The sequence below is a fragment of the Neofelis nebulosa genome, chromosome 1, assembly GCF_028018385.1.
Source record: "Neofelis nebulosa isolate mNeoNeb1 chromosome 1, mNeoNeb1.pri, whole genome shotgun sequence".
Lineage (NCBI taxonomy): Eukaryota > Metazoa > Chordata > Mammalia > Carnivora > Felidae > Neofelis > Neofelis nebulosa.
In genome coordinates, this window is record NC_080782.1 from 8,215,509 (window position 1) to 8,241,615 (window position 26,107).

Consider the following 26,107-nt stretch of genomic DNA (forward strand, 5'->3'; position numbering starts at 1 on the left):
TATAGTACACGTATTAGTAAAATAATGTGTATATGATTTATAATTTTAAATATGTTGGGGATACCTGTTCAAAATAATTTCTACCCATGGAATATAATCGATTAGAGAGGTGTGGTGGCCAGATCCCTGTAGATTCACTCTTTTGTCTTAATGATTGAGTCCCCTCGTGGCTTCCGTAGTAATCTGTGCTGCTCAATTAATTTTGCCATAAAGAAAATATAATTACATTTTATTAAGAAAAATAAAATTGTATTAACATGACAAGAAATACTTGAGGAAAAGAGACTATACAAATTTTTATTATGAAAATTTTAAGGATATTTTCTCATTCAACCATAGTGTCTATCACACTGTACTAAATTAGCAGAATTTAAGTTTTTTTTTTAACAATCCATCATATTAAAAATTCCTAGATTGTCTCCTTAAATGTCATTTTACAGTTGGTTTGTTTGAGGATGAAAATAAGGTCTACACATTAGTTTTGGTTGTTAAGTCTTAAGTTCCTTTTGGTCTAGAATATTCTTTGCTCCTTTCTGCTACTTCTACCCTATTTTGCCATTGATTTCTTGAACAGACTAGGTCACCTGTCCTACATTTGTCTGATTGGCTTCTTGTGTGCTGTCTACCGCCTTGCTCCTTTGTCTCTGTTTTTCCTTTAAACTGGAACATTTAAGTAACATCATAGTTAACCTGAACCTGTTTGTTCAGAAGAAGCCAGACAGGTGTGCGGTTCTTTCCCTCCAATTATCAGTTTTCAGGGTAAGGAATTGATGTGCTATTTCCATGGGTGATGAAAGTGTTTTTTCTTCTGTTGCTTTTTGTCCTTTTGCGGTTTTGTTTTTGGCTTTCCCCTTTTTGGGTAGTATGAACTCGTGTATTTGTGAAGCATTCAGTGTGTTTCCGTCAGTTTGGTCATTCTTTGATGCTCATATTGTCCTTTCATGAGACTTCATGATGGTTCCTGGGTCCTTTTGCCATGAGCCTATTCGACTTTGGTATCTTTGTTGTTTTCCGGTTATAGAGAATGTCCTTCCTAGGCAGTACATTTTTGACCCCAGTTCTGGAATCTTTCATTTCTCGAAGAAGCTCTGGTTCCTTTTAGTGTGGGTTGACACTAGGAGTGTTCCTTGTTTTGATTTTGAAGTTTTCATTGAGTTTTTTTTCTTCCCTTTTTAGCATTTTGCCCTTACCATATTGGTCATTTCTCCCTTGTTGGTTTGGGATTTGAAGAACACGTGAGTATAATACTTTTACAGGCTTACTTTCATTATTTTGCCCCAAATTTGATATTTGTTGAGTAAATGATAGTGTTGTAAAGAGTTACTTCATTTCTCAATTTGCCTTCCACAAAGGAATAGTTATCCAACATTATCTCATTCTTTTTCTTTTTTAAACTAACAGAGGCTCAAGACAGTGTAGATAATATTGCCAGCTGAGGAAGATGTGCTCTGAATCCCATGATGCACTCATGTCTTTCTTCCTGTTGGGTGGGCCAAAGGCATGCTACTGGAAAGTTTTCGTACAGGATGATTTTTGACCTGTTCCATTAACTTGTATGCTCCCTTCTCTCCCTTTTCTTTAGCTTTCCCATAGTGAATTTAGAAAAGTAGCAACATATCAGTCAACTTAAAAAAAAAAAAAAAGGATTGGTCTGTTTTGGAATGATAGGCTATAGTGTTTTCTAAAGAATTTGTCTTAATTTTGACATCTCCATGTTTTTAGAGGTAGATAAATATTTGGATGGTCAACTACAGCTATTTTGTGGGGTCTAGTGACTATTTTGTGTAGGGGTCTATTTTGTGAAAGATCTAGTCTTTCAAGGAAGAGCTGACATATCTGGAACGTTCTGTTCAATTTGTGTATGTAAATCCGGAGAGCTCAGATTCTGAAGCGTTCTGAAAGGGCAAAGAGATGCGTTTCAGTGTTTAATTGCAGCTCTGCTTCTCGCAGTTGAACACACTTGAAAGGTTCACATAAAGATTTGATAAATTTGACTTTCCAAACTATCACCACTTGCTGTCTGAAATTCAGGAACCCCAAAGATTTGTCACTGTCCAAACTTTTACTCTCTGTAAGTTGAAAATGGAAGGGATTTGGAGAGCAGGGGAAATGTACGCAGTCGCTCCTCGGGGTGGGAGGTGAGGGGCTGAGACGGACCTGGCCGGCCGGCTGCTTGGGTGGCGCGTTGCTGCTTTCTTTGCTCAGCCCTGGGCGAGTCCGCCTCAGGCCAGAGTAGAGACGAGACTAGTGTTTTGCAGCAGTTAATTTTGTAAAATTTAATTCACTCTGCTTTTATTTTGTCTGCTTGAGTAGAGTGTTACTCTTTGATTTTACCTCATCCTTTCATAATATTTAGCAGTGGGAGAGTCTGGTTTGCAGAGATGTCATTCAAAGGGGATTTTATAGTTGTTTTACAGCTTTTAGTCTGCTTGGATTGTTCATACATTATTAAACTGGGATGTAGGCCATATGGTAAAATTAAATTCTATTTATTTTTATTTCCAGGTACAAGCATCTCATTTTGAAGGTCTAATCACAACCATAGTTGGGTATATACTTTTAGCAATAACACTGATAATTTGTCACGTATCCTTTAATTAACTAACATGGGTATTCAGTGATGTGATTCATACCAAAGAGTTGTTCCTGTTAATGACAAAACTGTTTCTTTTCTCTTGTCCTTTCAGTAAAAGCTGTAGATATATGTAGTGAGGATGAGGACAGATAAAGTATGAAATAAATTGTCAAATAACATTAAGTGTTGCCTAAATAAGTATCTGTTATGCTCAGATTTTCCTTGACTAGATGCTGCAGGGCTTGGCAACTCTTGTTAAATTTCATAGGTCTCGTCGCTTGCTGGGAGTCTGCTATATTGTTGTTAAGGTAATTCCTGTTATAAGTTAAAACCGGAAGTGGCTTCTCCCCATTTGGATGATACTGATGATCTTTGTTTTTACCAAAGGTCTCTTTGCTAGTGGTGGTAGAAATTGGAGTGTTCCCTCTCATTTGTGGCTGGTGGCTGGATATCTGTTCCCTGGTAAGTTTGTTATTCATTATCATATGACCTGATAATTTAAAAGCTTCAAAAAAGGAGGTCTTTAAAATGAATTCCTTTTAAAGGAAACTCAGTAGGATAGTAATTTGCTTATTTTTTCTGAGAATGAATCATTGTGGAGTCTTAATGTTACTAGTATTTGTTGAGTACATGATTTTATTTGAGGCTTTGTGCAGATTTTTGATGTCCGAGTATTTTGACTGGAACCTTTCTAATAACCAGTGGAGAAGTTTTGTACCCATTTTACTCTTCTAAATTTTACAGTAATGCCGAGACGTTACATACATAAAGAGAACAATCTAATAAGACTATCTTTGTTTAATAAATTCAACTTTAATCATTTCTTTTAACTAAGATGCTTAGTCTTGATTATAATTAAAAAAAATTGTTTTTAATATTTATGTACTTTTGAGAGAGAGAGAGAGAGAGCGCGCATACATGCGAGCAGGGGAGGGGCAGAGAGAGAGGGAGACACAGAATCCAAAGCAGGCTCCAGGCTCTGAGCTGTCAGCACAGAGCCCGATGCGGAGCTCGAACTCATGAACTGTGAGATCATGATCTGAGCTGAAGTCGGAGGCTTAACTGACTGAGGTGCTCAGTCAGCTCAGGACCCAGGTGCTCCTTGATTATAATTTTTAAGGCTGCCAGTGATAATCACGTTTTGACTTTTCAAAAATATTTTGTGTGTAGAAAAGCACCCATACCTTACTATTAAAACTTGTCACGAATGCAGACCCGTAACCAAGGAAAGAAGGTATCGTTAACCAAAAATGTGTCTTTCACAGTAGCAGCATTAGTAAAGTTTGTTTGTTTTGTTTTTTGTTTTTTGTTTTTTGTTTTTTTGAGAGAGACAGAGACAGTATGAGTGGGGGAGGGACAGAGAGAGAGAGGGAGAGCAAGAATCCCAAGCAGCCTCTGCACTGTCAGTGCAGAGCCCGACACAGGGTTTGAACCTATAAAACCACAAGATCATGACCTGAGCTGAAACCAAGAGTCGGACGCTCAGCTGACCGACTGAGCCACCCAGGCGCCCCCGCATTAGTGAAATTCTTATTCGCCAATTGGTTTATCAGCGTTCCTTCTAATATTTAAAACCTTCAAGGGTCATTATCTATCTTTGAAATAGGATCCTGTCTTATATCAGTTATATTTCTGTCATACCATGAAATGACATTTAAAGAGCTGTAGTCCTAGAACATCCTAACCCATACACGTAGTGATATATTCACTTCCTGGAAGATGGAGATGTTAATTTGGCAAATGTGAGTGGTACAGATCTCTCACTTGTTCTGCTTTGATTTAGGAAATGTTTGATGCTACCTTGAAAGACCGAGAGCTGAGCTTTCAGTCGGCGCCAGGTACTACCATGTTTCTGCACTGGCTGGTGGGGATGGTGTACGTGTTCTACTTTGCCTCCTTCATCCTGTTGCTAAGAGAGGTAAGTTCTCAGGGAGACGCCAGCACTGTCCCTTTAAGGAAAGGACTTTGTTTCAACCACGTGTCCTGACTAATTTTCTCAAGGATTTTAGTCCAAGAAGGAATAGCTGATAGAGGAATTTGGCTTTATGTCTTTAAACCGTTTTCAGTCATTTGTCTCAAAAACTGATAAATTTTAATATTTCTGCGTATAGTTAACGAGTTTGAAAGATGAGTAGATCGAGGATAAAACTACTTGTTTTACTTGGTGTCTTTTGTAGCCATCCTCTCCTACAAATTCTTGAAATTTTATGTGATGTGAGTCTGACTTGGACTTCGTTCAAGGAAATATAGTGCTGGAAATACCCAGAGGTTTTGCAGGATCACAATGTAAAGTTTGTAATCAAGTACCTTAAATACGGAATCACAGTGAGGGTCGTTTATGACTGCAGTTCACTTGCCGATGAGTACCTTCACTAGTCCCGTTTTTAGAATACGGTCTTTCCCGATTTGAAGAGAGTGAAAGTAGGGCCAGTATTTGATTAGTATACGTCATGTGCAGTCATTCTGATGCGGTGGGCAGTGTAAAAGTGAGTAATTTTGACAAGCGTAATTGCTGCTGTGCATTAGTCCCTCACATATTACCGCATAGTCCCTCTGCGCCAGACGCGGTGCTGACTGCTGAGGTAATAGTGAGAAACAGAGACAGGATTCCCGCTCTTTCCGATTTTATATCCTGGGAAGGAGGAGAGGCATCTGACAAGTCCGCTTACAGCAGTGAGAGTGGTGATGGAGATGCACAGGGCCGCCGGAGGAGGCCGACTGATCCAGTGTGAATGGCCTAATGCTATCCTGGCGTACATTGTGTTTTGGGAAATTGAGGCATTAAGGAGGGGGGCTGAGGTCAGAATGTTCTCCTGAATCATATAGTGTAAGTTCAGTAAATTCTACTTGCAAATAAAACTTGTATTCTTTCTTTGAAGCAAGTGATTGAGACTAACTTAATCTATTCAAAACTGTATAGAACCTCTTAATTACACTGTTAAGTGATAAACTGTTTCACATTGAAATTTTTCATCTTCTCAGTGGGGTGGTTTTTGTGGTGCACAATCCTAGAATTGGGGTGTCAGATGAAACCTTAGAGGTCAGATACCCCCTCATTTGGAGGTTGGAGAAATAGAGTTTGGGCAGTTGAAATGCTTTACACGTGCTGACTCCGTGAATTTGGACCACCTGAGACCACTACCTAGCCTCGCCCATTGCCCCACCACCCACGGCCTCTTGGGTTGATGATTTCCACTGAGAAACAGAAAAAGGATGTAGACAGTAAAATGAAAATGCTGAGAGTTTCTAGCTCCTCTCCGGAGTGTGAGGCTGAAATCAGATCTTGTATTAAAACATTTATAAATTGCAACATAACTCTTTCACTGGATGACACAATATAGTGACAGTTCCTTTATTTTTCTATTTTCATTTTATTTATTTTAATGTTTTTAATTTATTTTTGAGAGCGAGAGAGTGAGCGAGCGAGCGAGCAGGGGAGGTGCAGAGAGGGAGGGGACAGAGGATCCCAAGTGGGCTGCACGCCGACAGCAGAGAGCCCGGTGCAGGGCTCGAACTCACGAACTGTGAGATCATGACCCGAGCTGAAGTTGGATTCTCAACTGACTGAGCCACCCAGGTGCTCCTATAGTGACAGTGTTTGAAAACAACAACAACAACAAAAAACAACTTATTTTTTATTTTGGAGATTTAGGTTTCTTGACAAATTCTACATATTTTTTTTTTTCATTGAATGATTAAATGGACATCCAGCAAAATAGTTTATTTCATATAGATTCTGATTTAGGAACTTCTTTTCATAGGAAAGCCATGTGAATTTTCTGGGACCCATTTTATTAAGTTTTAAAAGCTTACTTTTCTGTTGATATTTTAGCTCATCTACAGAGTCTGAAGACATTGGTGAGTATTCACAGCATTTAAAATATACTTGCAGGTACTTCGACCTGGTGTCTTATGGTTTCTAAGGAATTTGAATGATCCAGATTTTAATCCAGTACAAGAAATGATCCATTTGCCCATTTATAGGCATCTCCGAAGATTTATTTTGTCAGTGGTAAGCATACCTTTTTATTGTTTTTTGAGTAAAGTGTGCTACCCTTTTGTATTGTTTTGTGGGGGTTTTTTGGCGGCGGGGGGTGCAGTCAGGGGCTGGTAGAGAAGATACGTTGAGTTATTTATGTTTAAGTTGGTGGAAGTTAGTTGTCAAACAGCTGTTCTGTTGGTTGTTTTGATAAAGTAATTAAAATGTTTACTAAACAACATTCCCTAGTTCTTTAGTAGTATAATTGGTTGCCAAATTATGGCTTTTGAATTACACTTCATTTGCATTGGAGCAATGGAGATTCATTAATAGTTTTTAAATTCAAAAAACTCTAAACAGAAGTATCTTGAAGTTTCTGTCCCACCTGGAAGAAGAAATTACCTAGTTAAAGCTAAGTTTTTTTAAAATAAAATTTACAAGGCAATATGGTGCCTTCCGGAAACTTTTGTAGCTATTAATATGGGTCACGTCTTATATGTGGTTTATTAAGTTGCAGATGATTCTGATCGTTCACTGTAAGTTTCTGACCCTCTCTTCACATACCGTGCAGTGATTATCCTTTGTGGCTCCTCCTTGAGCCTTTGTGTCCTAGAGAGAGAGAGAGAGAGAGAGAGAGAGGAGCACCCTTCCCAGGAATGCATTCTTTCCACAAAGTGACCCAAGTATATAGTCTGTGGAGTGAGAACACTCTGGGCCGTGGGTGGGTATAGACACTTGGATTGCATCCTGGCTGGGTGTGTTCAGAAGTCTGTTTGTCTCTCACAGGAATGGTTAACAGTGGTGTTCTGTCTTTTTTCTTAACTGCAGATTGTCTTTGGCTCCATTGTTCTCCTGATGCTTTGGCTTCCTATACGTATAATTAAGAGTCTGCTGCCTAATTTTCTTCCATATAATGTCATGCTCTATAGGTGAGTTTTTGAAATTTAGAAGCTTTACTAGTTTAGCTTTGTTGATAACCTAGAGTGTACACATTTAAAACATTCATTTCTTAACAGATACTGGAAATCATTTGATACTTGAGTTTTGCCATTTTAGATCGTATAAACATTAGTTTAGCAGTTGCATTTTCCAAAGAAAGACTTATTTTTATGCAAATCAAGTGTGCTTTGGTTCAGCATTGAAATGTTTACCGTACTTAATGACACCATGTTAGCCGCCATCATTTTTGTATGAAAAGCACATCATAAGGAATGTGTAGCCATAGTTATATGTTTAATTGTAGATTAAAATGAAGAAATAAGGCTTATGGATGGAAAATCTTTTTCATTTAAAAGCCTAAGTCACCTGGAAACTTAGTCTCTGCCATTCCCCCCCCCCCCCCATTCCTTTTTTCATTGACTTGCATCATCCTTTCAGTTACCTAAACAGAAGGCTGCTGGGAAATTGGATTTCTTCCTCAGACTTCTAATTAGTCTTTAAATATCGTTAAGTCTTATTTTTAAAGGTCTCTTATCTAATCCAGCTTGATTTACCACTTCCTTAGTTTAGGCTTTCCTCTTGTTCTCCATTTATAGCCCATCCTTACTTAACACCCTGCCTCTTCCTCCATAATCTACATCATAATATCCGGGTCATGTGCAAGGCTTGGCATAGTCTCATGTTGACTTTCCAGCATCCTGTCCCTGCATTGTCTGACTCAAATTCTGCTCTCCAACCATGCTCCCCTCCGCTCAGTCTCCCTAAAACACCTAGCTATTCCTTGTCTTCCTTTCTGTTTAGAATGACCTTCTTCCTCATGTTTAGCTGGAACCCTTTTTGTTATCTTTACTCAAAATCCAAATTAAGATTTGATTCTCTGGATTTTTCCCTAACTAGAGTAAATCCTCATTCCCTCCTTGTGAATTTGGGTCTGGTTATAGTGAGAACCAGGAAGCTTAGGCTTTGGCTATATATATTGTTAGGATAGACCCATTTTGGTAGTCAGTTACACTTAGAAGTTTAGCAGTTTTGGGCCTGTATAGCAGTATTTAGTCCATTCTTCCATTAAAACAAAACAAAACAAAACAAAACAAGGGCCCATTGTATGTCCGGTCCTTTTCTGTGCACTAGGTATATAACAGTGAACCAAACAGAATCAAGACAATTCTCTGCTCTTGTGGAGCTTACATTTCAGTGAGGGGGAGACACCCCTCAAAATAGAATACGTAGTATATCTGGGATCATCAGTACTAGGGGCTTGGAAGATGAAGCAGAGAAAGGGGGTAGAGAGAGTGGCCAAGATGGGGTTGTAATTTAGAAGTGACTGATGAGGACCTGAAGAGGTGACAGCTCAGGAAAGCCCTGTCGGAGCTGCTGAGGGATGAGCCATATGGGTTCCTGAAGGTAGAGTGTCCTTGCAGGGGGTGGGCAAGTGCGGTGACATTGGGGTCCGTTTGAGGAGTAGCAGGGAGGCCAGTCTGGCTGGGGTGGAAGAAGGAAAGCATGGTGGTTGGCTGTGAGGTCAGAGAAGTCATGCAAAACCAGATCCTACAGAGTCTCGTAAGCCACTGGAAGCATCTTGGGTTCAACTTGAGCGATTTGGGGAGTTCTTGAAAGGTTTGACCAGAAGAGTGATCTGATACAGGTTAGTTAAGAAGCGTCACCGTGGCTGCTGTGATGAGAAGAGACCGGGTCAGGTGGCCAGGACAGAAGCGGGAAGCCGGCTGGGAGGATGGCACAGTGACCTTGGTGCTGAGGTGAAGGAAGTAGCAGTGGAGGTAATGAGAGGTGGTGAGATTCAGGGCATTGCTAGGATCCAGTCAGCAGGACTCCGGCTGTTTGAGTTGGAGTGAAATAAAGGCAGTCAATGACCTGAGCACCTGGAAGGATGGAGTTGCCATCTACTGGGATGAGGAAGGCTGTGGAGGAGCAGGATTAGAAGGGAAGAGTGGGAATTTGGTCATGGTCAACTGAAGACGTCTCATGTCTGTAGGAGACGTTGAGGTCGCACTTTGGATACAAAATTAGGAGTTAGGGAAGACGTCTGAGTGGTACATAGAAATTTACCGCAACGTAGAAATTTAAGCCACACGAGTGTGCATTCGTCCAGAGAGCACGCACACGTGAGAGAGGACAGAGCCTGGGGCCCTCCGTTGTCTTCGGCTCCCTGAGCTAACAGATCTAGAAGGGCGTCCAGTGAGAAAGCGTTTTGAGGACCAAGGAGTACCCAGTTGTGTAATACGCCATACAGCCAGTGAGGTGGGACCCAGACCTGACCGTCACATTTAACAACACAGAGGTCACCGGTGACCCTCGTCGGGACTGGTTTTGGAGGATTCAAGGGAGAATGGGGGAGAGGTGATAGAGACAGCGTCAAGGAGTTTTGCTGTCGTCCCATCAGATGTTTAGTATGATGCAGTTACGATGGAAAATAGAGTCGCGCTGTAAATCACAGCTGTTTGTCATTGTCCTAGTGATGCTCCAGTGAGTGAACTGTCCCTTGAGCTGCTCCTGCTTCAGGTGGTCTTGCCGGCGTTACTTGAACAGGGACACACGCGGCAGTGGCTGAAGGGGCTCGTGCGAGCGTGGACTGTAACTGCTGGGTACTTGCTGTAAGTAGGCACTTGATGACCTTTCTGACAAAGTACGTTCCGTGCCCCACTCAGGAGATCGGAGTTTGAAGAAGAGACCATTTGGTGATATCTGCAGGTACATAGGATACTTACTTTGTTCAATTCTTCGTCTTGCTTATTTTTCTCATTACTGTACATCCTTTTATAGAGAACGTACGCACGTTTTTACCCTCTTAAAGTTGAATCTTTGTGATTTAAATGTTTTTCCAGAGAATGTGTGGCATTCTGCTGTCTTATTGCGAAGTACGCATTGGCTTGTATCGGATTGAGCAGGTGTCCCCTGCAGCCTCCGCCATCTCATTTTTGCCGCCACGGATGCGCGTTGAGTTCCCTGCCACAATAGGCACAGGCGCTGGACTGAATTTTCAGGGTGTTTTGGACATGAATAGTAAATTTGGAAAAGTTTAATTTAAAGCAGGTACCAGCGTTTAGGCCAGAATGAGGGGATTAATAGTGCTGTGTATGGATTCTGCTTGTACGTTTTCTACCTTAAGGAATAATAAGAAAGTACGTCTCCTGTCTGCTGTTTTATTCTGATCTGAAGAGAGAATTTTTATTGATGTAATTTTTACACAGGGATCTGCATTCCTATTTATTGGGAGACCAGGAAGAAAACGAGAACAGTGCAAACCAACAAGTTAACAATAATCAGCACGCTCGAAACAACAATGCTATTCCCGTGGTGGGGGAAGGCCTGCATGCAGCCCACCAAGCCATACTGCAGCAGGGGGGGCCTGTTGGCTTTCAGCCTTATCGCCGGCCTTTAAATTTTCCACTCAGGGTAGGTACTAGAAGACTTAGACATGGGGCGCCTGGGTGGTTCAGTTGGTTAAGCATCTGACTTTGGCTCAGGTCATGATCTCGCAGCTCATGAGTTTGAGCCCCATGTCGGGCTCTGTGCCGACAGCTCAGTGCCTGGATCCTGCTTTGGATTCTGTGTCTCCCTCTTTGTCTCTCTGCCTCTCCCTCACTCACAGTCTGTCTCTCTCTATTTCTCAAAAATAAAAAAACATACAAAAAATTAAAAAAAGACTTCACCAGAAGTCAAGTTTTTTCCCAATTTCTATTGAGAAATTTGCTGGCTGTGGCTGGTGCTAGGAGCAGGTAGTCCTCTGTATAGAACTATCTCGCAGTCTCCTGAAAAGAGCCCCCAGCTCTCTCGTTAGCAACATGATATGTGTAAACCTAAGGTAAGTTGATCAGATCTCATAAGTGGCTCACAGTGTTGGGACTCCCTATGCTGCTGCTCCCTCTGCTGTTTGAAAGGAGCAGTGTTAAAGACCCTGGTGAAAATAAGAAATTAACATTATTGATATATTTCAATTATGTGTCAGAGCTGAAATGGGCATTTTAATGTTTTCCCTATTTAATATTCTTCCTAATGTGGCAAGATTGAGTAGTAATCTCATGTTTACATCTGTTGAAACTAAAGAACAGATTGGTTAAGGAAGTGTCTTGTCCCAGCAAAACTTTCCCCCAGCCCCCACCAGAACTGTTCCTGACAAGGGTCGCGGTGGCTTTTGTTTCGTTAAATCCGATGGTCAGGTCTTGGTCCTCACCTCGCTGGCTGGATAAGTAACGTGTTGCACTTTTGGTCAGTCCTTACTCCACGAAACGCTTTTTCAGAAAGCATTCAGGAATCTTCAGGGAGGAGGTGATGCTTTTAAGTCTCTAAAGTTAGGCCAGCCAGAGAATAAAATTGGAAGTGGAAGGGCATTCCAGGCACATGCCAAAACACGAGGCAGGTTAGACATGGTAAGTTTGGAACTGCAGGGAATTAAGTGGATCTAGAGGGTGGAGTGGTGGGGGGGTGCCTGGGTGGCTCAGTCTGTCTGAGTCTGTCTGACTTTTTTTTTTTTTTTTTAATTTTTGTTTTAATGTTTTTTTTTTAATGTTTGTTTATTTTTAACAGAGAGAGAGAGAGAGTGGTGGAGGGGTGGAGAGAGAGGGAGACACAGAATCCAAAGCAGGCTCCAGGCTCTGAGCCATCAGCACAGAGCCCGACACGGGGCTCAAACTCACAGGCCGTGAGATCATGACCTGAGCTGAAGTCGGATGCTCAACTGACTGAGCCACCCAGGTGCCCCTAAATGTCTGACTCTTGGTCTCTGCTCAGGTCTTGACCTCAGGGTCATGAGTCCAGGCCCCGTGTTGGGCTCTGCACTGGGTGTGAAGCCTACCTTAAAAAAAAAGGAGTGGGGGGGCACCTGGGTAGCTCGGTTGGTTAAGCGTCTGAGCCTTCATTTCAGCTCAGGTCACGATCTCAGGATTTGTGAGATCGATCCCCATGTCGGGCTCTGCGCTGATGGCATGGAGCCTGTTGGGGATTCTCTGTCTCTCTCTCTGTCTCTCTCAAAATAAGTAAATAAGCATTTAAAAAAACAGAGGGTGGGGTGTATGCAGGTGAGCGTGAGCAATGGGGGAGTCGTGAGAGATGAGGCTCTTAGGCAAAAGGTACTTTCCGGCCCAGATGAGAGACAGTCGGTAGGAGTTTCTCAGGCAACGAAGGCCGACAGGCTCCTCTTGGAGTGTTATGGTGGGTGCTTCTCCGTCTTCCCTCTAGAGCTCTCCCTTCTGGGCCTGGTGAGGGAGAAGGCCAGCAGCGGATGCTCCTCCTCTGCCCCGGGGGCAGCCCCTTTCCTCTCAGCCTGCTCGCTTCTCATGCGCACATGTCCGTCCAGGAGCCTCCGCTACACGTGACAGTTCACATTTAAACTTAATTAAAAGTAAATACAACTCGCGAGGATGTGGTGTGATGGATGTGTTAATTGCTTCACTGGTAGGAATCCCTTTACGATGTGTACATACAGCGAATCACGTTGTACACTTTAAATACATCACGGTTTTGTCGGTGAGGGGAAAGTACATTTCTAGTAACAGCACACGCAGAGTAGATACAGTGTGGCCGTCACCGCCTGGTGACCCCACGTTGCGTGTGCTCGGCCGCTTGTGCCAGCGCAGGTTCCGTCGTCGGTCACAGAGAGGTCTAATTAGGCAGCACTGTTAGAGAGGAAGCTTTCCTTTTCACAAAAACTTGTTTTTTGAGAATGTGATTACAAGGTGAGTGTTGGGGCACCTGGGTGGCTCAGTCGGTTGCATGTTCCGCTCTGTAGCTCAGCTCAGGTCATGATCTCGAGGTTTGGGAGGTTGAGCCCTGAGTCAGGCTGTGTGCTCACTGACTGTGTGGGGCCTGTTGGGGAGCCTCTCTCCCTCTGACCTTGTTGTCCTGCACATATGGGCACTCTTTTTCTGTGTCTTTCTCAAAATAAGTAAACTTTTAAAAACGAGCGTGCACACACAAGTGGGGGAGGGACGGAGAGAGGGAGGCACAGAATCCGAAACAGACTCCAGGCTCTGAGCTGTCGGCACAGAGCGCAACACAGGGCTCGAACGCACAGACCGCAAGATCATGACCTGAGCCAAAGTTGGACACTTAACCGACTGAGCCACCTAGGAGCCCCTAAGTAAACTTGTAAAAGAAATGGTATGTTTTTAGTTTTAATTTGGAAACATGTAAGCTGATTGTGTCTTACTTTATGCTGATTACAAAATATACATCCTTATTACTTGCTGATGTATCTGATTATCTGAAAATAGACACTTACTTTTAGCTGAAATTAGAAGTAAATTTACCTAAAATAAAAATCTTTTTGTGTGAAATGGAAGGAAACCTGGGAATAAAAGCCATTTCTTCTTACTGGGAGGATTATTAGGACACATTGAGGGGTGTCCTAAAATATGTTGAGCACATTTGAATCCCTTATGCCCTCTTATGTTTTGCCTTGCAGATATTTTTGTTGATTGTCTTCATGTGTATAACCTTACTGATTGCCAGCCTCATCTGCCTTACTTTACCAGGTATGAGCTAATGACGTGAAAAGATGCTTTGTATCTTCCATCAAGTATAAACCTGAAATAGTTTGCCCCTTATTTTTGATTGATTATGGGCTGTTGATCTCTTTAGGACTCTCCATCTCCTTGGAGTCATTTGTCTTAGAACAGAGGGGGACAAAATCGAGGTATAATTTCTGATTCATTTTTAGAAGTAAATTACATATGGGCACTCAGTTTTCTTGGACATAGTCTTTAAAAAATCACCTGTGTGGCTTAGGTCATTTTTTTCAAGTCGGTCTTTCAACGTTGATCACGTTTGCCCTCACTGTATCTTTCCAGTCCGCTGCGTCTTGTTGCTAGGCACCTTTATGAAGCCAGACCGGTTCCCTTTGTTGTCTGGTGTTCACAAATACTGATCTTTAAATTTCAGCTAAACGACATTTCTTCATCTGACAAGTGAGATGCTGTGGATGAATATAGTAGTTTGTCATGCTCTGCAAAGGTCAGGAGTAAATGGGAGTCGAGCCCAGAGCCAGTGACAAAGTCTCAGGAACAGCTTGCTGCCCCCACCCTCCGTTAGTGTTTATAGCAAGCCAGAAAATCCTGATTCTTACTGATCTATGTTAGCCACTTAAATAATTATTAAGTGGAAGATACTTTTTATTCTTACAAGTACATAAATGTGTATTGACTTAGTATCTCAAGTATAACACTGCTTCTATAATGTTCTAAATCTGATTTGTATTGAATACTTGAGTTTTTCCATGAGGGCTAAGGTCAAGGAACAAGTAGGAAATTTAGTTTTGCGTGAGGTTTTTAAAAAGAATGAGAATATTCTCTAATCTGTAGGAATTGTGATTTAACTTAAAATGGTAAAAATAAAGGTGGTGTTTTGTTTTTTTTTTTTTAACTGCTTCTGAATAATAAACTTTGACCTTTAGAACTATGCTCGTAGGAAGCTCACTACTCCTCATATCACAGCTCTCAACAAAGTCTGATTAACGGCTGGGTGCAACATAGTAAATACATTGCTGAGAAAAGTTGGGTTTTGAACTTCGGACAGTTTTACATTTGTGGTTTTAATGTTCTATTTTCGTGTCTTTATCAGAAATACTGAAAAGTTAAAAGGAAGGAAAACTTTTAGTATCCAAATTTGTTAGTAAAAGTACTTTAATTTCACTGAAGATTGTTAACTAAATATTCCCCTGTTAATCTAATCTCACTATGGGTTAGTTTTCTGTAGCTTCAGTTCAGCTGATGATAACTTAGTACAAACTAAAAATTTTAACCCTGTCCTCTCAGAAACACTTAACTAGAAGTGTGTGAAGTATAGAATAGAAACGGGCCATCAGATTTTTAAAAACCACCCAACTATAAACAACCACAGCAACTACAAAAAACCTTGGGATAGCAATGTATGTAAACATATATGTGTATATAAAATACTAAACATTTCTACAGAATTACCAGTAGTGATTTTTATATCTTTTTCAAATTAACATTCACATGTGTTTATTTCACATAACATTTATGTGTATTTGTCTTGAACAATAACTTATCTTCACATCCAAACCATTTTGTGAGGTTGCAGAGAAGTGTCGATGCCAGCAGTGTGGCTTGTAAGACTTAGTTGTTGAGCTGCTTTAGTTCAGTTGGAGGCATAGTGCTTCATTGGTCAAGAGCATGAGCTCTGTGGTTCATTGGTCAAGGCATGAGTTCAAATTCAGCCTCCACCCTCACGGGACCTTGGTTGGGCCAGGTTCTTAATCTTCAAAATGGAAATAGTGGCTGCTTAGGGGTTCTTAGGAGGATTGAGATAATATATGGAGAATGCTCAGCACAGCCACTAGCTCCTTTTAGGTATTTAAAAATAACACTGTATTAACAAGAACTTGATCCATAGAAAAATACGCAAGGCGTTTGGGCCTTGCTGTTCTTTCTAGCCTTGTTGAAAAGTAACCAAGTGAAGAAAGTTACCATATGGAATGGTCTTGCCTGAGTTAGATTTTTATGGGTACGTTACAGAATTTCTTTGTGTGAGGCAGTTATTTAGACACTTCTCAAATCTGTCTAAGTTAAGACACTTTTCAAATCTGTTTAATATTTGGATCTTTTTTCTAAGAGAATTAATATGTTCCTTGATTATTGTGCTTTAAAATGTTACTATGCCCATTTCGTATTAAAATAAGCTTAGTTTTCTGTCTTGATGGACAAACCAACTGAAAGAAAGTTAATCTGACTTACTTGTAATGTTCCTAAATGTTGAAGGTATTGACAGCATAAATAATAACTAAATTCCCCACTTTTGTCATATTATGTGGTAATGATTTTATTTGGTGGTAAAAACAATGGAAACAACCTCCTCAATTGTTTTCATTCTGAAAGAGTAGGTAATCAACAGGGCCGGGCAGAGTAGATGTCACAGGAGAGCTTGTCCCCTGACTTCCTCCTGTGTTTTAGTTGTGTCTTAATCAAATAATTGCATTCTTTAGAGTGTGTGTGTGTGTGTGTGTGTGTGTGTGTGGTGGGGGGGGGGCTTATTGTTACTTATTTTTAATGAAGACATTGACATATCAAAATGTGATGTCTTTTTACTTATCACTTAAAATGATTGAAATAATTGAAAATACTAACAGAAGGACATCAAGATTATAGTTCTCTTTACACAGATAGCCACATATCTCATTTATCAGCCTTTCTGTTTTCAGTATTTGCTGGCCGTTGGTTAATGTCATTTTGGACGGGGACTGCCAAAATTCATGAGCTCTACACAGCTGCTTGTGGTCTCTATGTTTGCTGGCTAACCATAAGGGCAGTGACGGTGCTGGTGGCCTGGATGCCACAGGGACGCAGAGTGATCTTCCAGAAGGTTAAAGAGTGGTCCCTCATGGTAGGTTTTTCTACTACAGAACTGATGGTGTATGATAGGAGTAGTGGATACATGTTTAGTCATTTATTTAAATCTTTTCACTTGTTTCTTCATTATGCATATGGTGTCGAGAGTTGATTTATTTTTAATTAGAAGGGATATTCCTTTAAGACATTAGCTTTCTGATTCATTCTGAGAACCACAGTTGGATGAATTCAAGGGTCAAAAGAAAATCATATTATTACATGATCCAGTAGGGCCCTTAAGTAAGTAATGTAATTAGAAGTTAATTTGGAGATGTTAAGGTATAAGATATTCTTTAGAATTTAAAATCAGTCTAGACATTTTAAGATATTTTTTCTAAAATTTGATTTTTTGATCTATTTGAATATGTAAAAATCTTGACTTCAGGATTAAGTTTGTGTTTTTCATATAAATGGTATTCCTTTAATTACACATTTCTATTGCTGATTCAAGAATGTCTTGGCTAATGTGAAAGTGTAGTAAGTAATGGAAATTATTACTCAGTAAGTACCTAATTGCACAGAGGTGGGGGAAAATGTCAGTGTAAGATGACCGTCCATGTGTGATGATTTATTGATTGATTGTGATGTTGGCTATGCTTGCTAAATAGGTTTAGGTCACTGCTTATGCCTCTTCATTTGTATAATCCTAGTTTTGTATCTGAATCTAGATTTTAATTTCACTAAAAGGTTAATATTAGCGTTGAAAGAAAAACTTGAGATTTATTATATATTATGAATGGAGGGGCTTAATTGCTGTTTAATTTCACAAGATAATGAGACACTTAAATATATTTAAAATACGGAAACCAGCTAATAACCAGTTTTCATTTGGTAATTTTCTGTTTCTATTTTCTATTATCGATATGCCATTTAAAAAAACAAGTACTGCATTTTGTATGACCCACGTCATGTTAGTCTCTTGTTGAAACAGATGTACTCACCGAGGCTACGTTAAGAGACAGGGAGGTCATCAGACATCAGGGCCACTTTAAGCACTCATTTCTTTGTCAGGATTCTGTAGTGGTGCTTTCATAGTCTCTATTGTTTTCTCAGTGTTGACTTTATTTTCATTTTTTTGTTGCTTTGTCCAAATTCTAGAGCTGTGCTAACAGAGTAGCCATGTAGCTAATGGCTACTGTATTGGCAACACAGATATAGGACATTTTGGTTATCATAGTTCTGTTGGGCCACAGAGGATTCTAGAGGGAGCCAGTTTGATCAGCGGGTTTAATTACCTTCACTGGGGTTTCTACAGAGCCCTTCTCCTGTACCAGTCCACCTCCGGGGTTACAGGTCAGCCTGTGAGTTGGCTTCATTGGATTAGGAGCCTGAGATAATCAGTAGCTTTTCTTGGACAAATGAAAACCTACTTTTGAGAATGAGTTTGAGAAAAACAGCACAGCCACCTGGTTAATATATGTAATAATGACTTCTGTAATTTATAAGCAAAAATGCATAATAGTTTCATGCCTTTATTATAGCTTGAGCTTGATATACATATTCATTTAATGATATAATACGTATGTGAGGTGTTTAGGTAATGTATTTGTTCTGTTAGGCATCAGGTTAAAGAAGAAAAATAAAGTTCCAAGTGGAATAGAGTTTAGCTAAAAGCCAGAAAGACTCTCTAGTGACATGGCCTCATTTGCTGGCAGATCATGAAGACTTTGATAGTCGCTGTGCTGCTGGCCGGGGTTGTCCCGCTCCTGCTGGGGCTCCTGTTTGAGCTGGTTATTGTCGCTCCCCTGCGGGTTCCCTTGGATCAGACTCCTCTTTTTTACCCATGGCAGGTAAGTGCATGACTTCTGCTCATGGTATTTCTTTATGGATTTGGAATCAGAAAAAGTTGTGATTTTTTTTTTTTTTTAAAGTGATTTTAAGTAGTTTGTTTAGAAAGACTAATTTTTTCTATTCTGGGAACCCTTATAAAATTGATTAAATAGTACATTTTAATTAATTGCTTTCAAAATATACAGGTCATTTAACTCCTTTAAAAGGTCTTTATAGGTTAAAATGTCACTATTTAGGCTTCACCTGATCTTTAAAGGTACAGACTAACACGTGTTGGTTTTTTCACTTATTAGCTAAGATGAGATACCTTGCTTCTTCTAGGTTTGAGGCTTTAAGCAGTAACTTACATTTTTGAATACTCACAGCATGTTTTCCCACAAAGTCACAGGTTTATTAAAAAGAGCATTCTGAGGGAACCTATGTAGATCACAGCAAAGGTCTTAAAGCTATCGGGGAAGAAAAATACTACTTTTCTATAGTATTTAGAGCCTGAAATTAGCATCCTAGACTTCAAGTTCTTAGGAGATCATAAGGGAAGAGCTAGGCATTGATTCAGTCATTCATAGGCTTTTCAGCCTTGTTTCTATTTCCTCTTAGTGTATGAGAGTAGATTTACTGGAAATGAAAATTATGCAGGATGTATTTCCCTTCCTCTACTTTCCAGATGGAGAGACTCCACAAACTTTACTCAACAGCAGATAACTTACTTTCGTGCTCTAATGTGTGCTAAAACCCTGTATTGTATAACTCAGATGGAAATGAGTCCAATGCAGGAACTTCTTGTGGACCTTATGGGCCGATCGGCGAGACAGACAGGTGCCAGGTGGGCCGCACTGTGATTGGGGCAGTACAGGCCGCTGTGGCCTCATGTAGGAGGTATTTATCCTGGCTTTAGGAGTTACGTATGATTTTCTGTAGGAGACAAAGTCTCGGACAACCTAGAAGAGAGTACAAAGGAGTGACCAAGAAAGGAAGAAGTGTATTCAAGGAAAGAGGGATTGGGCAGACCACGTGGTGAAACAGAGCATATGTGTGGAGCTGTCTATAATCCTGTGTGCTCTAGAGTCGACTTGGAGAAGTGGGAAACAAAGGGAAAGTTAAGCACATGTGACGTCTTTCTGTAAGGTCTGTACTGCAGGGTAGTCAGATGGCATCAGTGACTGAAGGAAAGCTAGTTTTTTTATGGAGTAATACCAGCTAATAAAGGTAGAGGAAGTAACAATGAGAAAAATCACTGTTTTGCAATAGTTCACAAAATAGGTGATTGCGGCAAAGACTGTTAGTGGATGCTGAACCCGTCAGGTGAAAGTTGATGGGTCTTCAGTTACTACCGCTACATAGCAAGTTGTGTCACAACGGTGTGGCTTAAAACAGCCATTTATTTTGTCTACACAGTCTGTGGGTCAGAAATTAAGACAGGGCACATTGGCTGGTCTCTGCTCCATGTTGTGTGGGGCCTCGGCTGGGAAGACAGTAGCTGAGTGTGATTTGACAGCAGCAGCCGGAACCCTTTGGAAGTGTCGTCACTCACATGTGGGGGTTGGTGCCGGTTGTTGGTTTTACCCCAACTGGGCTGTCGGCTGGAGCTCCTGGATGTACCTGGGCTTCCTCACAGCCGGGTAGCCTCCAGGAAGTGGGGCCTGTTACTTTGTACTTGAGAGAAACAAGTGTCCCCACAGACAGGGTAGGAGCCACTCATCTCGGAATTCCCATGGTATTGATTTTCACTCCGTTGTAGTGGATCCAGGCAAGACGCAGAGGTGGGCCCAGGTTCAAGGGAAGGCGGTGTAGACCCCTAGCACCTAGGAAGAAGAATTTGCAGGCATGTTTCAACACCACTGTGATGCGGAAGTAGTTATTTAAATGGTGGCCAATTGTCATCTTGCACATTACTTGATATCCCAAAGGAAAATACACAGCTTTACTATGGAAGGGTCAGACGCTGCCTTAACGCAATGATCACTGCAGATGCCACAAACGGGTACGATTTCAGTGGGCGGCACTGAAACAGAGCAGATTGCCCCTGACATTCAGGTGCTGGCCTGGCATCGGCTGGGCCTTGCTGTTCTCCTCTCGGCAGAAACAGTTTCACAGAACATCAGCATCACACAAGACCACTTTGTGACCGTGACGGGTCAAGACAAAAACAAGACCCTTTCAAAACCACGTCTGAACACGGGCAAAGCGTGAGCATTGTCCAAACCACAAAAATGAGAAAACATCCCCCGTTCCCAGCTAACGTCATTAGCCGCTGCTGCATTACTAACTACAGTTTTAGCCTCGGTTGGTCCCTGCTTCTGGGCAAGATAATAATATTAAGATACCCAGGATAGATCACCTCTGCTTTCTAAGAGCATCCGACACGGAGCAAAGCCCTGTGCCCTTCCTTTCCCCTTATCACCTCACACAAACCGAAATCCTACAGTCAGCTCTTCCAGCACTCTGACCGAGCGCCCCACGCTCTCCAGATGGTGTGCTCTTCCTTCCTCACGGCAGCGAGCGGTAAATGCAGCTTGCGTGGTTACACGTGTGTCCCTGTGGTGTTGACGGCACCCAGCATCGTCCTTCTGCAGAATGGAAACGCTCCGGTTTTGGGAATATTGACGTATTATGACCCAGTGGTTTCACTTTTCGGAATCCGCGGCAAGGGAACATTGACATGCGCGGGAGGCACAGACCGGGCTGTCTCCACCATGTCATTGTTTCTAATGCCAACATCGTAAGCAACCTGCATGTCCATCAGCAGAGAAGGCCTAAAGAAAATGTGATATATTTTTGCTTTGGCACTTGATGTAGCCGTTAAAAAGAGGGAAGTAGAGTTGTGTGTTTTGTTAGAGTTCTCAGTCATGTTTGTGAGTAGGAGAAAAATACAAGTTGTAGATGGCTGTGTGTAGCATGGTGTCCTTAAAATTCTGGATAAGAACAGCTTGCTTTTTCTCCGTACCTGACTCTAAGCTGCTTGCCTTCCCCGTGTTAAGTGGCTGCAGATTTATGGGAGACTGGGCCCTTGGAGTTCTGGCAGAGGGACGTGTGTGTGTGTGTGTGTGTGTGTGTGTGTGTGCGCGTGTGTGTGTGCGTGTTCTGTCCTGGGGGAAAAGACTGGATGTCAGTGGCTCTTGAAAGAGCTTGAACCTCAGCAATCTGTGGACCTCCTCAGGTGAAAATGAACTTCACCTGGGTGCCTTCTAGACGCCAAAGGCCAAGAGAAAGCTGAATTTGCAAGTCAAATCTCCCCTGCCTGGGGGCCTGGGACAGCACAGGAATGAAGCAAGGAGGCTTCGCCATGTTCTGAGTAGGGGACTAGGGGCTTGCTATCCGAACGTCTAAAAGGCTAAAAGGTCCTTTTGTAACCTTTAGGATATTCTTAGTCTGACCTGAGCCTCATTGAACCTGCAGAGAAAAATAACAAATGCTTGATCTAAGGGGGTGCACAGCAACCACAGAAAGGAAGGTCTGGCAGAGCGATGAGAACACGTGCCCAGTGACATGCCTGCCAAACCCTGAGCATCCAAATAGAAGAATAAAAACACAGGTGATCAAGGGCAGTATGTGTGTAGACGCACACACAGTGGCAGTAAAACAAAGTGAAACTGTGGTGCTACATAGCACGGATCTCAGACATTCAGCAGGTGAATTGAAGACGTGGGTCGTCACCATCGAGGCTCACACTGTGTTTCTGGAAGACCACTGCAGAGCACAGAGCTAAACTGAACAAGTGGGAAGTTGAGGGTAAAGGTCAGGGCCTTGGAGAGTCCATCCAGGGAAACTAACATCCCCTGATAAGGGCTCCAGAGTGCAGAAATGAGCGGTGTATAATGAAATAGAAAAATGTAACTGAATTGAAGAAAGTTCTGATTCTGTAGGTTAAAAGAGCTCATCAGGTTCAGTGAAATGGACATTGATGAGAAAAATTTGGGGCATATCTTGGTAAGATAGTTCTGAGTCCTAAAGGTAAAGAGAAATCGTAAACCTCGAAACAGAAAATCATATTGGTGATGGACTTTTTTCTGTAACACGCAAAACCATACGGCAGAAGAGCATTTATAGACAATTGCAGTAAAAGGTATAAAAACCAGGCCTCCTGTACCGAGGCAGAATGTCATTCAGCCATTTGTCTGTCAGGGTGAAGAGCCATATTTGGGATAGCAAGAATTCAGTGCATACGTCAGCCTTTCACCTCATTTGAAGAAGGTGCTCAGAATACAAACCAAGCAGAGCAGTAAATCACATTAGCCTGAAGATGATAGACAGTGCAGAGGGCTGGCAAACAGTAGGAGCAAAGTTCGTAAAAAGATGATGCTGCGTCATTTCTGTGGGATGTAGATCTGTAGATACAAGTAAACGCACAGGGGAGAAAACGTGCAGGGTACGTGAACAGTGGTCACTGCTGGGGAGCGATCGGGTTTTGGGCTGGGAGTCACAGAGGACTCCAGCCTTCTGCAGAGGTTTTGATTTTATGTAAGAGTACGTCTCAGTGTGAATGTGTTACTTTTTAAAAAACACATTAAAAAAACAAACCCAGAGACCGGGTTATGAAGGACTTCGTGTGCCATGCTCAGGAGGACTTCCGAGTTGTAAGCAGGAGACTGTCCTTACGCGATCTGACTTGTGATGGGGGTGGTGATGTTTCTGGCGGCCTGGTGGAGAGCTGGCATGGGCGGTTGAGGCTCTAATGACAGTTCAGCAGTACTAGAGCTGGAAACTCTCTGAGCCTTCGGGGTGGTTTCTTCAGGCCAAACATGGCTCCACAGGCTTGTTTGGATGTAGTGTTAGCTCAGCTGAAAGCAACACGGCAGCTTAAGACGGTTGATGAAACAAAATCATGGCACTGTTTCACTTGCTTTTGAGATCCCCATTAATGTTGACACGTTTCCTAATTCTCCTGGGGAAATAATGTAGGTTTCTAAAAGATAATAGAATGAGTTTCGTTAGAAAGACTGAACTTGAGCTCTTAGGGGGAAATTTCCCTGGATTTTTCTAGTGTATGTTCATCTTCTGTAAAATTGTTACTAATCCTGTAGGACTTCTGTTTTGAAATGAAATATTCAAGAAAATGTATAGCCTGTCTGCTGGGTTTATTGCTGAAAACAAACACCTTTCAAATGGTTTTTATTTCCTAGGACTGGGCACTTGGAGTCCTTCATGCCAAAATCATCGCAGCTATAACCCTGATGGGCCCTCAGTGGTGGTTAAAGACAGTAATTGAGCAGGTGAGCAGAGTTCGCTTTCAGGAGAGACTAGGTGGGGCAGGGGTCGTGCTTGGCTGCTGGGGTGCTTAAGTTTCCTTTTCCACCTTTGAGTTTTCTGCATTTTCTCTAATAAGTATATGTAACTTTTTTTTTTCTAAGAAGACAGTTGGCTGTTTTATCACCATGAATTTTCATCAACCATTCTTAAGACTTTCTCCTTTTTTTAAAAAATGTTTTTGTATTTATTTTGAAGGAGAGAGATAGAGCACATACACGCCAGTGCGTGGGAAGGGCAGAGAGAGGAGAGAGAGAGTCTCAAGCAGGCTCTGTGCTGTCAGCCCCCTGCAGAACTCGATCTCACAAACTGAGATCATGACCTGAGCCAAAATCAAGAGTTGGACACTTAACCAACTGAGCCACCCAGCATCCCAAGATTTCCCTTATCTGAAGTTTAACCAGTGGCTTACAGTACCTAAAGCTCCGAAGTAAAGGCAAAAATTAGTACATGTGGTTTGTTTCAGGGAAGTTCTGATGTACGCTTGGTACTCAGTTTTCTAAATCTGTAGTCGAATAAAGAGGTTACTGTTCAAGACAGTAAATCAAGGGCAGGGGAAAAAATAATTTAAAAAATAAAGCTGATACTGTATACTTGAAACTAATATAACACTGTATGTTAACTAACTGGAATAAAATAAAAACGTTGGGGCGCCTGGGTGGCTCAGCTGATGAAGCATCTTTCAGCTCAGGTCATGACCTCACAGTTGGTGGGGTCGAGCCTTACATGGGGCTCTGTGCTGACAGCTCAGAGCCTGCTTGGGATTCTCTGTCTCTCCGTTTCTTCCTGCCCTTCCCCCGCTTGCACATGCCCCTGTGCACTGTTGGGCTCACTCTCTCTCCCCCACCAATATAAATAAACTTAAAGAAAAAAAAAAAAGACTTAAAAAACATATCCCAAAGCCTTAAAAAAATAATTAAAATACGAAATAAAAACAATCTTAATGAAAAAAAAAAAGCAGAGCTGTTAGGGAATATTTTACTACATAGCATGTAGGCTATTATTATCATATTATGGAACTGTCCGATAAACTTGATCATTATGGTGATAACCTTGAAAAAAATACATTGTGCCTCTGTACTCTGGTAATAAGGCTGGGAAGTATGAGAATTCGCTTTAGGAAGATTTCTATCTAAAATAGCCAACATAACAGATTTTGGTACTTATTTCTTTAAATTTTAGTTGACTAGAAAACGTACTTGTGGACAATCCTCTTACCCTTAGGTCAGCGCCAAATAGATTCAGCGTTCTGTTGCAGGAAACAGATGTATAGGAGATAAAGACAGTAGTTCCCAGCTCAGTATGCACAAGAAAATTGTCAGAAAAATCCTGGCCCCGGAGATTTGTGGGGGTAGGAGCGCCAGGAAGTGGCCGTGTGTTTGCATCCACTTTGGAGTCTCTAGATGTGACTCTGGCCCTTGCCAAGAAATGTGGAGAAGAGGGTTTTGTCGCAATTGGACATTGTGAAACATTGTTGATCTTTGTAATATTTTGCTCTCTGAGACGTTCTTTTTTCATACTGTGTGTGTAAGTTTGAACAAAATGGTTGAGAAACACTGGGATGTCTTGTTGCATCAGTTTAGATTCATTCGGGATTGGTTGCCTTTGGAGGGTTGAGCCTGTTGTCAAGCATGTCCGTGCGCTGTGGCCCTTGGTTGAAGTGTGCTTCAATACTGTGTGCTGCGGGCCGGGAGAAGGCGGGGTGCTGGGGAGAAAGCAAGAACAGAGGTCTTCAGTTCTGTCCCCCTCTGCTCACCATCTTTATTTTCCGTTATTCCCAAGGTTTTCCCACTTCTATTCATTCTTTCCTCTGAAGTGCTATTCATTAGAACTTTTTGGATAAGATAATGAAAATACTGGAGAAATTCTTGACATAAAAAAGAAATTCACCATAGAATTCTTTCATACTAAATTTTCACGTAAAATATCTTTGGTTAAAATTTGATTTATACAAGCTTATCAGAAACATGTTCCCTGCTTATAATGTTTTCTTTCATATTCAGATAAAACGAACGTAATCTTGATTAATAACACAGATCATTCTTACACACATATGTGAGTAGTTGTTTTGGGTTATGATGTGGTCTTCACCTCATATTATTGGGTGTATCCAGTATTGTATAGTGCAGGGCTAGTATAGTTAGGATTCTAGACTAGTGTTTTATTGTTTCATCCCTTTGCAGAGTTAACCTCAAAGTGTAAGGAAATAAATGCATT

The 26,107-nt window shown here is 41.5% G+C and overlaps 1 protein-coding gene across 2 annotated transcripts in view; it reads left to right on the forward strand.

Annotated features, from left to right (window-relative positions):
* Positions 1 to 26,107, forward strand: part of MARCHF6 (membrane associated ring-CH-type finger 6) — a 76,552-nt gene that overhangs the window by 41,305 nt on the left and 9,140 nt on the right. Inside the window, exons 11-23 of one of the 2 annotated variants that reach the window (XM_058715631.1) lie at positions 1,177 to 1,235; positions 2,506 to 2,586; positions 2,815 to 2,883; positions 2,963 to 3,037; positions 4,359 to 4,493; positions 6,468 to 6,587; positions 7,383 to 7,483; positions 9,968 to 10,105; positions 10,703 to 10,907; positions 13,915 to 13,984; positions 16,654 to 16,850; positions 18,511 to 18,645; positions 23,767 to 23,856. In XM_058715631.1, the coding sequence (XP_058571614.1) occupies positions 1,177 to 1,235; positions 2,506 to 2,586; positions 2,815 to 2,883; positions 2,963 to 3,037; positions 4,359 to 4,493; positions 6,468 to 6,587; positions 7,383 to 7,483; positions 9,968 to 10,105; positions 10,703 to 10,907; positions 13,915 to 13,984; positions 16,654 to 16,850; positions 18,511 to 18,645; positions 23,767 to 23,856 (1,475 nt within the window). The remainder of the gene's footprint in view (positions 1 to 1,176; positions 1,236 to 2,505; positions 2,587 to 2,814; positions 2,884 to 2,962; positions 3,038 to 4,358; positions 4,494 to 6,467; positions 6,588 to 7,382; positions 7,484 to 9,967; positions 10,106 to 10,702; positions 10,908 to 13,914; positions 13,985 to 16,653; positions 16,851 to 18,510; positions 18,646 to 23,766; positions 23,857 to 26,107) is intronic. The other variant, XM_058715638.1, reaches the window with a different exon arrangement.